This window comes from Pseudopipra pipra, chromosome 11, assembly GCF_036250125.1.
Source record: "Pseudopipra pipra isolate bDixPip1 chromosome 11, bDixPip1.hap1, whole genome shotgun sequence".
In the NCBI taxonomy this organism is placed as follows: domain Eukaryota; kingdom Metazoa; phylum Chordata; class Aves; order Passeriformes; family Pipridae; genus Pseudopipra; species Pseudopipra pipra.
The window spans coordinates 6,285,756-6,299,948 of NC_087559.1; the positions used below are offsets into that span (position 1 = coordinate 6,285,756).

The 14,193-nt window shown below is 41.4% G+C and overlaps 1 protein-coding gene across 2 annotated transcripts in view; it reads right to left on the reverse strand.

Moving 5' to 3' along the window:
• SLC25A26 (solute carrier family 25 member 26) overlaps positions 1-14,193 on the reverse strand; it is an 84,413-nt gene that overhangs the window by 22,361 nt on the left and 47,859 nt on the right. Inside the window, exon 6 of one of the 2 annotated variants that reach the window (XM_064667249.1) lies at positions 2,961-3,005. The exons of the other annotated variant lie outside the window; for it this stretch is intronic. Within the exon in view, the coding sequence (XP_064523319.1) occupies positions 2,961-3,005 (45 nt within the window). The remainder of the gene's footprint in view (positions 1-2,960; positions 3,006-14,193) is intronic. 2 annotated transcript variants of the gene reach the window in all.

Consider the following 14,193-nt stretch of genomic DNA (forward strand, 5'->3'; position numbering starts at 1 on the left):
AACTCTGGGAAAAATTCAGAATTGTTTTAGCTGTAAGGCTTGGGCTAAAAGGACAGAGAAGCAGTACACTAGCTCACCCCAGCAGAAAATTACAATGTCTGTCCTGAAATCTCATACACCATAGCAGTTTCCTTCTCCCTTTTGGTTTGGTTAAATTACATCAATAATTTATACCTCAAATAAAATATAGAAAAATGGAGAATTAGGAAGAGAAAGGACATTAAGCACACATTATAGCAGTGGATCTACCTACATCCAAAAATAAAAGGGGAGTTATTTTGTTTTTTTTTTAATTAAAAGCACCATAATTTCTTTACTGTTGTTTCCTGAGTCATTGTGAACTAAAAAAGGAGTCTATTAACTGTTCCTAAATTCTATGTTCACCCGAGTCACTGGCAGTAAGACTTGTATTTGAAGCAGTATCTGTTTCTTGCTAATTACTGCAATACCCCCTTTGCCAGCACCCACAGCAAATGTAACCTTATAGTTCAGTGATCTATACAATGCTCTCTCTTCTTCTAACTTAGTTTAGTGCATGATATGCAAGTTTACTCTCACACAGGACAGCTGGCCCACATTCACAGATAGGAGAAAACTGTGCATGTAAATTACGTGGCTAAATCATGCTGGAAGCATAAGGAATGACTAGAGCAGCTTGGAGCAACGTAGACAGAGAAAATGGGATATAGAAACACCCAATTTGCTACCTATGACAAGCCTTTATTAGGTTTCTTTCAACTTAACACCCTGCTGCTGGTTGCAGCCAGCACATATCTGAAAGAAAAGGAAACTGTTCTCTTCCATGTACCTCACTAACTGTCCTTTCATAGTGGAAAGATATTTTTCCTCATTTTTATGGTGATTAGCTTGTTCAGGGAATTGTGAGACTGAATCTATCTTCCATCAGCTTATGCAACTTTGTACTAGTGGTTTTAAAAATGACAGAGCCACAGCACTTGTTCTGTTCTGATCTGTGAGATGGCCCACACGCATCATTCACAACTGCTCCTGCAGTTACTTTCTCAAGTAATCCCATTAATACAGTGCAGAATGGTCCCTCAGGCATCATCTCAATGACTCTTTTCTGTTCAGGCTTCGTGCCATTTTTCTCTCATCCTTTGCATTCCTAGTCCTTCATAATTACTGTCTCTTCACGCTCTCTTCGTGCACCCGTGAGAAGCCTTTCCCTGAGCCACACTCTCATTGATGCTACTGGCCACATCCAGCCTGTTGATGGGACCATAATGGTTTTTGTCATTTGTTGTACTGACAATTTTTAAGAGCTTCATTCAGATAAACAAAACGTATTCTGCTTTCACTGCCTGGCTTTGACCATGACAAACCCTGAGCTCTCTCCCTCTGCTGAGCCAAAGTGTCTGGAGCATGCCAGACTGATTTTTGCAGTTTTCTACTCTTGGTTCCCCAGTAGAAGAATACATTGCAATAGGTTTGTGGAACAAACTGACACGGTTTTGTTTCTCTTCAGATCTGCACTGACCTCTTTAGATTAAACATGACGCCTCATCATAAGTGACTCACTCCTGTAGCTGGCTAAATTCAAACTGTCTTCTTTAAAGTCTGTAATGTAAACAATACATTTTATTGTCACAGCTACGTGGATATTAATTAAAACAACTTTACTTTCTGAAACCAGCTACACAATGGTGCTGGTTTATGTGGTTTTGGCAAGAACACTGCACTTTTTCTCTTCAAGCTCTGCCACCTCTTGCTCCCAAACGTGGCTGCTGCACTAACTATGAGCAGGTCGAGCCAGTGTAGCTGCTGAAGAGTTTACAGAAAGCCATTCCTAGACACTGGCAGGGAAACAGATTCCTAATAAGGCAGCTCAAGCTTCCCTGTGCAATGGGATGATACCCAGACACCACAGCAAGCCGAGTTCACAAAGTACCTACAGAATCCTCTGTGAAACACCGCTCAGTTCTGTGAAGGCTCTTGATGTATTCCACACTCCTCCTGCCTGTGGACTCATCTTTATACTGGACTGCCTGAAGCCTCTACATGCAAACATTCACACTCTGGGCTTGTTCCCCCCACCCCAAGCTAGAGACACACAGGGAGAGAAAAATCTATTGTCCCAACAAAACATACCAGCACCAAGTTTGGGTCTCAGTGCTGAGCTTGCTCTGAAGTCCAGCACCCTTAACAAGAAGAAAGTTTCTCTCCCCAGCTCCTCTCTTATAATATTATATTTTGCTGCAATGCTTTTAATGACCTGCAATAATTCTCTGTGCTTCCAACCTAGGATCTCAAAGCACCTGAAAAAACCTTTCCTTCATCGTCTGTGGTGAGTTCAAGGAAAAACAGAGGGAGGGAGAAATTCCATGTCTTCAAATCCCACCTCTGCTCAAAAATCTAGACCCTGACTCTGACCATGATAAACAAAGCAACCAGCTGGTGGGAGAATAGCACATCATTCCAAACAACTGCTCTATTAAAACATCATCCAATGACACCTTCTTTAAATGACCTTTAAGTAAACTATAGGCAGTCAACCAAAATAGCTTTTCAGCAATACACTGAGAATCTCTCCATGTCTACAAAACCCTGTCTCAAACAGCTTTCTCTGTATCATTCACAATTTCCTCTTACCTTAAAGAGCAAAACACTAAAAAAAAAGAAAATTAAAAAATATAATAAATAAATCATACAACACAAGACAGTGGCCACTCTTTTTAAGCAGTAAAAAAAGTTAGAGCCGATGATAAAATTTCTGGCACGTTGGGAGTAAAATTTAGCCTGCATGCCACAGATCAGTGGTTAAATATTCCCTGCTATGTTTCAGATATTCAGGCAAATGATCTTCACATGCACAGGTAGGTTGGCACATACTTACTGATTCTTGGAAATGCCCATAATAGCAATAATCAAATTAGAGAAGTTACCATGGAAAGCCTTTGCAAACTGTGTAACTTATATTTCCATCACTAAAGAGGACTTACCTTTAATGACTCCCAGAGGGGAAACTGTACCAGAGAGAAAGGAATCTGGAGAGGTGGGAAAAGAAAAAAAAAAAAAAACAACAAAAAGCAACAACATAATGTTACACAAGCAAATTGGGTTGGCATGTTCCTCAACTGGCTAAATTAGGAACAGTTATTGTTCCCCCAGTGAACTGCAGCTTATTACACTTACAAATCTTTACGGACACTTTATGTACGCTGCCATTAAATGACTGGTTTCACTAAAGCAGTTTTACTTTGTTTATCACATTCCCTGCTGAGAGGTTAATGTATTGTTACCAGGGTGGCCTAGAAGAGCAATAAGCAGTGTGATCTAGTGCAGGGACATTCTTGGTTTGACACTCAGCCAAGAAATCCATAAGGATGGTTCAAGAAACACGTTCCCAAGGCCAGCAACGCAGCTTGGCAAAAAAACATCGTCAGCAATGCACACTCATGCAGATGCTGAGCTGAAAACAGTTGTGCTCCATCCAACCAGGGTTTTGCAGTTGGGCATCAGCTGCAAAACTTCCCTGAATGTCTCCTGGTGATTTCCATTGAGCAAGCTCCCTTGAGAATTAAAAGCAGGTTGTGAAGAACTACCACAATTCAACTTAAAATCAAGGGAGAAACTTGGTGGTTCTCTTCTCATTGCCTGTAACATGAGGTTCTTCTGTACAGCAACAGCCTGTACCTCTGTCTAGGCTCATTCCTGCTGTCATATGTCCCCATCAGTGCCTGTGCATTTCCAGGTCCTTTACAGATTTTGCCCTGATAAACACCTCATGACCCTCTTAACACATGGGGAAAAGAAGCAAACATCTGCCTCCATCAGCTCTGGGGGCTGTGCAGGGCTAACATTGAGTCAGTTTTCATCATGAACACAGTGATTCTTCGCAACAGGAGACATCACTTTCCAAGGTTATGCCTTCTCTTATAGTTCCTTCCTCCTCAAAATTCTCCAGTAAATTCTTTCTTGTCCTTCACCACTCTGAGATGTCCTGTCCCATACGTACCTCTGGTACCAACCCTGACTTTGCTACCTCCAGGCTGAGTAGCTATCTCCAGACATCTCAGAGAAAGGGGTCCCTAGGAAAACACTACCTTGTCCTAGAATTGCCCTTCAGCTGTATCTGCAGGTCTGCTTTGCCCCTTCCTAAGCCTTCTGCAGTTATCTCCTCCTCTTTGACAGCTGGTCAACCCCAGGTTTAAATCTTCTTCCAAGTATCTGGTTTCTTCTATTTTATCTTTCTCCTCCAAAAATGATGCATGTTGGGTTAGTTTTCCCCCTCATTTAGGCTGGTTTTGCAGTTCATGTATCAAATTATTAGTCTCAGAAAGTACTAATTCACCTTTTGTCATGAAAAGGAGTAGATACCCGAAATAGATCATGCTTAACTAATGCCAATATCTTTACTCTGAGTAATGTCAGGTTAAAAACATTCAGTAAAGAGATGAATGGCTTATTAAACCCAAATTCAAGGTACACAAAGGAATCTGAAATGGTACATCTATTCAACATCCCAAGAGTTAAAGAGTATTGTCTGCTTCACTGTGTTGCAACTAATGATTAATAAATGAGTCTATTAAGTTAATCTGCCAGGCAAAACTAAACTTGACAGACACCTGCCACAGAAAATTTGTTATCTATTCAGGCAGGAAATGGCAGTGAGAAGAAATCAATGTCACTGCTGTACATTGAGCTGACAAACTGAAATCTCAGAGGAAGTTTGTCATCTTGGACAATGAGCAATATCCCTGGTGGCATCTCAGAGCCCCACAATAAAGGTCAGGCATGGCTCTTATTTATCAGGGTCTTGCAACTCTAGTGTAGCAATTAAATTTCATTTTTAATACTGGGTGAAAAAGTCCAGCTATTTGACAGTAATGTGTGGTAATATATTTATGGGAAGATATATATACACCATGCTACTGCATCATTGTTGAACTGGAGATATATGGCATCATTTCTTTGCAGTGTAAAATGAAAAGCAATATAATCTTATATTATCTAGGCAAAAAAAAATAGGGAAAAAAAGAAACAATAGCCAATACATTTGTTTCAAATCTGTTAAAAGAGAGAAAAGGAAATGCTCTGTATCCAGCTGTACACCAAACAAAACAAGCTTTCAAATACGGTCTCCAAGTTTTGCTTTTTAATGCTTGTAAATGAGCGGCAAAATTACGCAGCTGTTAATAAGACAACAAGGAAAGCTTTTGACATAACCCCCTTTTTATCTCCTAGCTAGAAGCATTTCAGTCAAAGAGAAAATTTGTTCATGGCTGCTGTTTGATTTTCGGCATTAGCGGTGTTTGCTTTCCACGTCCTGCTCAGCAGGGTCGGAGCTGGACGGGGATTATCAGTTTCACTTTTCCCCACACGCCCCATGAGATGTGCAGCATCCAAAACACCTGGGAAGATTCTGGATGTATGTCAGTGGGACCTGCACAGCCACTGCGATTCCCTCCTCTCCAGGATGGCTGCAGGATAAGGGCCTAAACATTCTTAAGTCACACTTTAATAGAGTTTGAAAATTTGCAAAACCCAAGCACCACAAACAACAAGCAGAGCAGCAGCACCTTTGTTGCACTAAGATGGTCCTAATGAGATGCCCTGCATTTTTTGGAGTCTGTCTGACAACAACCTGACTTAAGAACAAAACCCACATAAGAAATTTCATGGGTATTGGAATGAAAAGGAGCCTGGCTTCCCACAGATTTTGTTTTTGCCATCAGATTCTCTGAAGCCAAATCATTTCCGAGCCACATTCAGCAATATTCCCATAGCAGGGACTTCCATCACATTTCTTCTTGAGATCTATTCTACAGCCATTGTTGTGAGTTCCTATTACAAGCCTTCCCTCAAACCTCTTAATCACCTTTGTTCTCCCCCTCACAGACATATTTTCAAGAAACTTATAGGAACTTCTGTTCATCTTCACTGCCTCTGCCCTTCCACCACATTTCCGTGGTCAAGATGTGGAAGGGCTGCTGTGTGTTCATGTGTGCATACACCCTGCTTGCATAAGCCTTGTTTCCCTAAGAGACCAGACTAACAGCCCACACCCAAAAGTAGGATTAATATATGCAAAAAGAAACAGCTCTACAAGGGTAGCCCTTAGATGGCTTATTGCCCTTTCTTCCTCCACCACGACAGACGTGACAAAATCTCAGAGTCTTAATTAGAACAATTACAGCATTTCAATCCTTTTAATATTTTGCTTCTTAAAAGAAAAGCTCTTCAGCAATGAACAGGATCACACCCTGCTAGGCAGCAATATTTATGCCTGAAATAGGCTAAGGCAACAATAAAAATGTGGTCCACACATGTGGGTAACTTGCTGCCAGCAAATATGAAACCCTGGCAAGCTCCACCAACCTCTCATTCGACATTAATATAAAATAGACAGAGAGTACCAGTTCTCATGTCTGGCCTAATGTTATATAACTGTGCTGTTTGTTCAACACAGTCAACCCTTACACACACACAAAAAAAATGGACAAGCTTAAAGCCCCCAGACAGCTGCAAATCATTATTCTAAAATGTTTTATAGGTTAGTGAAATTATCATTTACTCTGGTTCCTGTAGTCCTTAGCACCTGATGCCTAACTTAAGATAATGAACTTTGCAGATCCTTATTTCTACAGATCTACCTAATTCCCCACATACAAGATGATTTCAAAAGGTTATTTTTAATAAGCTACTTTTAGAAGTAGTTGCATTTCAAGGCCAGAACAACAGATACACACATCTGGCTTCTAAAGAAAAATACCAACCTGCAAGTACTGCAGATTTATGACAGAGAAAAAGTCATCCTATCAAATACTGTTTGATCAAATAAAAGAAATTTAAGGAGGAACTTAATAATACTCTTTGTAGCTACAACACAACATTTTAAAGTAAAGCAAAATTCACCCATTTGATATCTGATGCTAAATTGCAAACTGACATTGTCCCAGGAAAACAGCAGCCAGGAAGCAAGGGCAGAATGCTGAAGGAATGGTGAAGAAGCAGGGGGAAGAACCAAAAGGAAAAAAAACCCAAAACCTCATCAACCCCAATCACAACTGGGATTCCCTTCCAAATATGAGAATTCTTTCGCACAAAGAGGAAACAGATGTCCATGGCTGGAATTTGCATGTGGCTTTATTCTCTTCTAGGATACAATAAAACTACTCTTCTTCTCATCCTCCAAGCTAGAAATTAAACAGTGGCATGTCATGCAGAGTCCAGCTGTGCTTTCTACCTCCAACCTTTATTAGCAATATATTTAAAAAGAAGAAGAAAAGAAAGAGACAGAAACAAAGGGAGAAACTAAAAAAGCCTAAGAAATGAAAAACTGTGGTATGTGTTCTCAAAACAATATAAAACGTACAGATGTTCTTACTAATCTGTGGCACATGTTTGTTTATTCAGGTTTTCCCTGTCTCCAGTTCAGCAGGCTCTGCTCTCCAGAAGACTTATCTGTTTTTACAAACGTTAGAGTAAATACTGAAGGAGAGATTGGCACAAACAGCCAGAGGAGGAACAGCCTCACCTTGTAAGAGCTTTCTCAACGTTCCTGAAACTGCACCCCCATCCCAGAAACTGCTCTCACCCATCCCTCCACTGTTCCCTATGTCAACAGTGATGGGAGAAGAGCAAACAGCCATGAAGAGGATTTTGAGAGTATGAATATCACAAAGGCCAACAGCAGGAATATCTGTTCACCTCAGGGAGGACATACTGCTCATGAGGTAACTCTCTAACTCACACCTGACCTGCCGCCTGCACTCGCTGTGACAAGGACAGAGGTGCCATCATTGTCCAAGTCTTTGTGAGGAGTTTGAGGAGTACTCTACACAGTGTCTACCTGGGGTCCTAAACTGTGCCTTCTCCATTGTAATTACAGAGAAAAGTCTAATAATCCACTTTTGAATACCATAAAAAACATACTGTTTTTCAAGGATACATAAACAGCTAATTTCAGGAGAACAATATTCCCTTTACCTAAGTCCCTTTTATATTCCCCTTTTTTTAAACCATCTTCTTTATAAAAGAAGGTTCAAGTTACAGCAGAATAAAACAATCCTGTCACCCCACTGGAGTTAAATATTTCCATTAATAATTACAGTAAATTTGTTTCAGTGTCTTGTCCTCCTAAAATTCTTCACACATTTGCCCAATACACCTGGATTATGATAAACTGGTGTTCCAGCTATAAATATACTTTCTGCAGGATGAGATTTGAAAAGACAGCATGAAATGAGGTAAGTCTGTCCCCTGGATACCTCAGAGGCCATAGCAATAGCCACCATCATGAAGACCTGCAGCTTTCCACAGCACTGACAGAAGGTGAAGGTGTAGAGGGCCCATCATCGATGGGATACCCCAAAGCTGACACAGTAGACTTTATTTTCTTGCAAAGCTTCAATTAATACTGTCTCCCAGATCCTTCTTGATAAATTGCAGACTCCACGAGGAACCCAGTGAAGGTAATTTGTAATCTTAACATGAATGAAAGACTGTCAAAGCCATCAGTGATGTTCCTGCAGCTCTGAGAGATGGAAGGTGGGAGCGTGGGGAAAGAACAGACAAGGTCATATGTTAAAGGAATGATGGAGAGCTTTGTTAATAAACACTGATGCCACGAGAAACAAAACTTTCCAGGCAAGTACGACAACACTTGCATAGCAATGACCAGGGAAGATCTATTGGCTTCGTTCCTTAAGGAAAACTGTGAAAGACCAAGTTCACACACAGCACCTTCCTATAAGACTGCACAAAGCCAAAGAGAGGTGAAACCCCTGCCTGGGCCATCTTTCCCAACTGGGAAAAATATCAAGTTGCATTTGCAACAAACAACTTTCCAGAGCTCTTTGGTGTCGAACACGTGGCTCTGCAGCACTGCCAGAGGCAAAGGGTGGTAGAAACATTGATCTCCACAATGCCAAGAGTGTAATTAAAACAAAGGTTTCAGATCATGCATCAGCAGCCACCTGAGGTAATCGGCAATTCCTGCATATTCAAGCAAATAATATTAACCCTGTGTGAGCTGGGAGACCACAGCAAGATATAAATGGGAACAAATACAAAATTCCTGAATTATACTTGTTATTCTGGTTCAGGCATCCACTAAGCCTCAAATAAATATTTGCACCTTGCTTCCTCTCATTCCCCAGCTCTAACCCCAAAGATTTTCCACTTGTCACGTGGCATATGTGAATGTTTGGAACTAAATTCCTGTCTGAGACAAAACATTATGCGCCCCACAGGGTTGCTTAATTTGGTTACAAGCCATTCTCACAGATGTGCTTTGGACCAGGGTGGCAGAACTTCACATCCAACAGGATTTTGTTTTAAACACACTCATTATAAAAGCAACATATAAGGGACGTTATGTAGAAAAGATAAATACAAGAAAAATTCTATCTGGTTTTCCCTCTACTACAAAATGGTTTTGTGCTTAAAAAAGAAAAGAGAAAAACAGAAAAAAAAAGCTTTTCTGGAGGGGCAATGTTGAGCAGCAAAGGGGAAAGACACAGTCAGAGATCCGGCATGACTGTGTGTTCCCAAAACATGGGAAAAAGAGGGGCACTGAGGCAGATGCACAAACTCAATGCAGGCTGGATTAAGAGAGCCTGATGATCACAGAGCCCTAACTTTGCACACGCGTGAGACAGACCATCGTTGAGCTATTGAGGACTCTTTCCTCAAAGACAACATTAACAGCCTCAAATTCCACCCCCACCCCCTTTCTGAACCAGCCCCTCACTTTGCTGGGAGAAGAGAATAACTATTAGAGATCGTATAATGACATACCACAAAAGTCAATTTTATTGGATTTCAAACATAAGCTGGACTGACCAGCCCCTAATTAAACAAATAATATCCATGTTCACCCATTTTCCAACAAATAAGCACTAAAGGAGATGCCTGTTTTGCTATTCATTCTCAACAACATATTAAAAAAAACCCCTCAGCAAGTAAACGAATATGCTGACACTGATTTGTACATGCTGTTTTCAAGGCGCAGATAAAAATCTTGTAGGATAAAAGATGAGTTTAGCAGCTCTAGAAGAATGAAGGTATTGTTTAACAGGAAGCAGATGTATGTCAGATGGCAAACTCATTAAAGTGTCCCATCGTTAAAGGAAACGGGATAACAACGAGCCATCTGAAAAAACCTGAACTGATCAGGAAATACACAAGCCGCAGCTAATCTCCTATTTATTGGTAGGTAATGCCTTTAAGTCATGCACATGCATTGAGTTTAGGACCATGAAGGACTGATCTTTGTTCTCATGAAAAAAACACAAGCGCAGAACCCAAGAGCACGGGAGAGCAGCATTTCTGGAAAAAGCCTTCTGAGGAAAAGCTCTTAACATTTGGAGAAGTTATTACATCAGCCCGTGGGTGAACACGCACACACGCGGTTCTGTGCTGCTGTCCAGGCAGCACGTCACTTCTCTGACTTTGAGAGCATTTTAAGGGACACTTTACATATATGTAACACTTTAAATGTGAGTATAATTGCAAAAATGCCTTATGAAAGGCACCTATCAAGGAAGATCCTCTAAATACAAACTTGTAAACTCCAATCAAGGAAAAAAATATTCGCAGCCGGACACTGGACTGACGGATTTGCAGCATCACGGAGTTGAACAGTTCCTCAAATGAGAATTTTGCAGGAGATAAAAGCACCTAAGCACAAGGAATTAAACAAGCAGCATTGAATCACAAAATCATAGAATCATTTAGTTTGGAAAGACCTCTAAGACTATCAGGTTCAGCCATTAACCCAGCACTGCCAAACCCACCACTAAACCACGTCCCTGAGTGCCACATGCACACAGCATTTTAATACTCCAGGGATGGCAACTCCACCACTGCTCTGAGCAGCCTGTTCAATGCTTGACAACCCTTTTGGTGAAGAAACTTTTCCTAGTATCCAGTCTAAACCTCCCCTAGTACAACTTGAGGCCATTTCTTCTTGTCCTGTCGCTTGTTACATGGGAGAAGGGACTGACTCCAACCTTGCTACACCCTCCTCTCAGGGAGTTGTAGAGAGCCACAAGATCCCCTCTGAGCCCCCTTTTCTCCAGGCTGAGCCCCCTCAGCTGCTCCACATCAGACTTCTGCTCCAGACCCTTCTCCAGCTCCATTCCCTTCTCTGGATATGTTCCAGCCTCCAATCTCTTTCTTGTAGTGAGGGGCTGAGAACTGAACACAGGATTTGGATCAAGGACAGCATGTTTGATTCACAGGGCAGGTGGATCTATGGAGAGGAGTGAGAGTATTGCTTCATCCGGCAAATATTCTATCTAAGAAACTTGACAACAGTGCAGCTGTAATTGCACTGACATCAGCAAAGGAACTTTTGTCCTCAGTGTAACAGCCACAAAAAAATAATTAACAGACTGGGAAGGAACATGAGTTTCTCCCTTTCTGGATGTATCAGCCTATAGTAGTTTTGTTACAAATGTCTTATTACTACATTATGATTACAAGTACAACACAGCAACTCTCACCATAAAAATTAAATACATCTCCTGCCAGGAGTTTTCTGAGTATCACTAAAAAAATTTCCAGGAGAAAATCCATCTCTGCGTTTGCATATGGGCCTGATCCAAAGGTCATAAATTGCTGGGAATTTTGCACACATGATTTCGACAGCTTCTGGATCAGGACTGATGCTCAGGATGAACAAAAGAGGAGAGAGCAGATGCAAGAGTTCTAGTGTACAACACATGGATCAGCTAATCTGGATTCTCCCATGTCTTCCCCAGGAGGCACAGACCCAGAGTCATGGATGTGCTCTTTTTAACTTGGTGTGAACTTCTGCAAATTCCCTGCTTTTACAGAAGTCTAAAGAACAGCCCAACTCTTCGCCATATCTGAGCCCAAACTGTGAGCATTTAAGTATATCCTAAAGTCCCAATACAATTAATGCAAGCTAAGCAAGTTCTTTTGAATGTTTTACCAAATACAGACTTTGGTGTTTTGCTGCATCACTACCCCTGGTTATTTGGTAAAGGTATTCCTGCTTATTTGCCTTTGTGGAGGGAAAAAAAAACAACAAACCAAGCCAAAACCAAAAAAAACATGTAAGCAAACATTGCTTTAAACAAAACACCCCACAGACACGATTGAGAAAATTCCTCCATCAATGCTAGTGCAAAACCAACATTAATGGAACAATTACTATAAACCAAGTTGGAACTTCTTTCCCTGAAGTACGAGTCCTGTGCAGCACTGTTTATGTATCTTACATCATTATCTCCATCATGTGGCAGAGAGAAAGAATGCAGACTAATGTCAAATTTAGGAAACACTGTTCATGTAAAGCTATTCTACTTATCTTACACTTACATTATACACATTCAGAATTCTGTATCTCAGAAAACAGGGCTTTGTAAAGCTTCTTTCTGTGGCTGCTATTTTCAGGTGTTGACAAAGAACCACACCTGCATTGCATGCCACAGGTAAAAGATGAAATAGGTTTGTCCTGCAAGGTGCTCCTCCCAGTGGGAGCCAATGGAACAATGCTCAGGGTGGGCAGTATGTCACACTGCAGCCTAAATGGCAAATTAGTAAAGGACTGATCTTCACAGACTCCTCAGAAGACTTTGCCATGTGTGATCTCCACTGGCATTAGCCAAATAGAAGATGGATCTGCAAAGCACTAAAATACACGTCTAATTTCCCACCTCTTTATAGGGAAGCAGTTAAATGTATTCTTAAGTCCTGTAGTGAATAGTCTGACTATCCTGTGTGTCTGAAATAAGACCAGACTATTTCCCCTCCCTCATCTACCTTTTTTATTTTTTTAATAAACAGTTGCATTGCTTTTGCCCAAACACAAGACATGGTCTTGCAGAAGTGAAATGACCTACTAGCTTACAACAATGATCTCTCCTAGCTTTCCTGAACTGCAGCTACAGTTCCACAAACTTTAATCTGATTCTACGTTACAAAAGACCTAATCTAAAACTCGTTAGAGTGAATTGAAAAATCTCAGCAAACATTTGGTCGAACCCAAATGAGCAGTTAGACAATAGGATAGCAGATACAGGAAGGATGGTTCTCTTATTTTTTTTTTTTTATTTTTTTTTTACCCTCTATAATTCTTTTCTGACAGTTTAACCAATTCTGCAGACTCTGTAACTATTTAAACAGGAAGCTCCCTGGACCCAGCAGACCTCCCTGCCTATGCAGCTGGAGAGTTACTCTGCTCCTAATGGAGCATTTCTTCCACCCCCACCCAAAGGTAGCAGCTGTGCGATGTCGGGTCCGACACTGCAGGGCCACCTGGGACTTGCTGCCCTCCCAGGTGTGGACTTGCAGGCTTGTCCACGGCAATCAAGCCCCTGGGAAAGCTGTCCCGCTGCCTGCATCCCCCAACTTCCTGCCTGTCAGCAAGCTGGGAAAAAACTTTAGTGAGGCTGGCTGCATGTGCAAATACAGCGTGCACAGAGCAGGGTTCCTGCTTTCAAGAACCTCTTGCAGCTTCCTCAAAGGAGCCTAACCCTGCTTGCACAACAGCAGCACCGTTATGAGAACTGTGGAAATAAAAGCCATGACTCTCAATGATTTCTTTTAATTCATTTATGGAGAAGATGTTTTCGTCATAAGCCTTTGAATTCCTTTGCATGTCTTTATATGGCCACCTCCTTTCTGTCTGCCTTGAGGATCTCTCATAACCACAATGTTAAACCATAAAGCTAAACCAAAATGATTTCTCACACTCAGTTACCCAGCTTGGACATGAGGAAAGTGTGCCAGACTACAAGAGCATGGGAATATGATCAAGAGGAACAAGAGTGCTTTGGTGGGCAAGACAGCTAAACAACTGGAACACCCCAGACACACACATACAAACCCTTATTTTCTTCATTTGCTTGTCCTGCCTGACTGTTCACACAGCCCAGTTATAGCTTCGGGATATCTGCAGGGCTTGAGGGAACTGAACTGCAGAGCATGACAGCAGCTCATGCTTGTTCTGTGAAATTCTGCTTATAGCTGTGATCAGCAAAATAGACACTACTGAGTTTCCACTTTACCAGTATAAATCATCCCCTCTATGCTTGGCAAAGCACTTAAGCACATGCTTAGCTATGCTAGAGCTAATATTCTTCACAGCAGCTAGTGCAGGGCTGTGTTTTGGATTTGTGCTGGAAACCGTGTTGAAAACTCAGGGATGTTTTAGTTATTGCTGGGCAGTGCTCACACAGAGCCAAGGCCTTTCCTGCT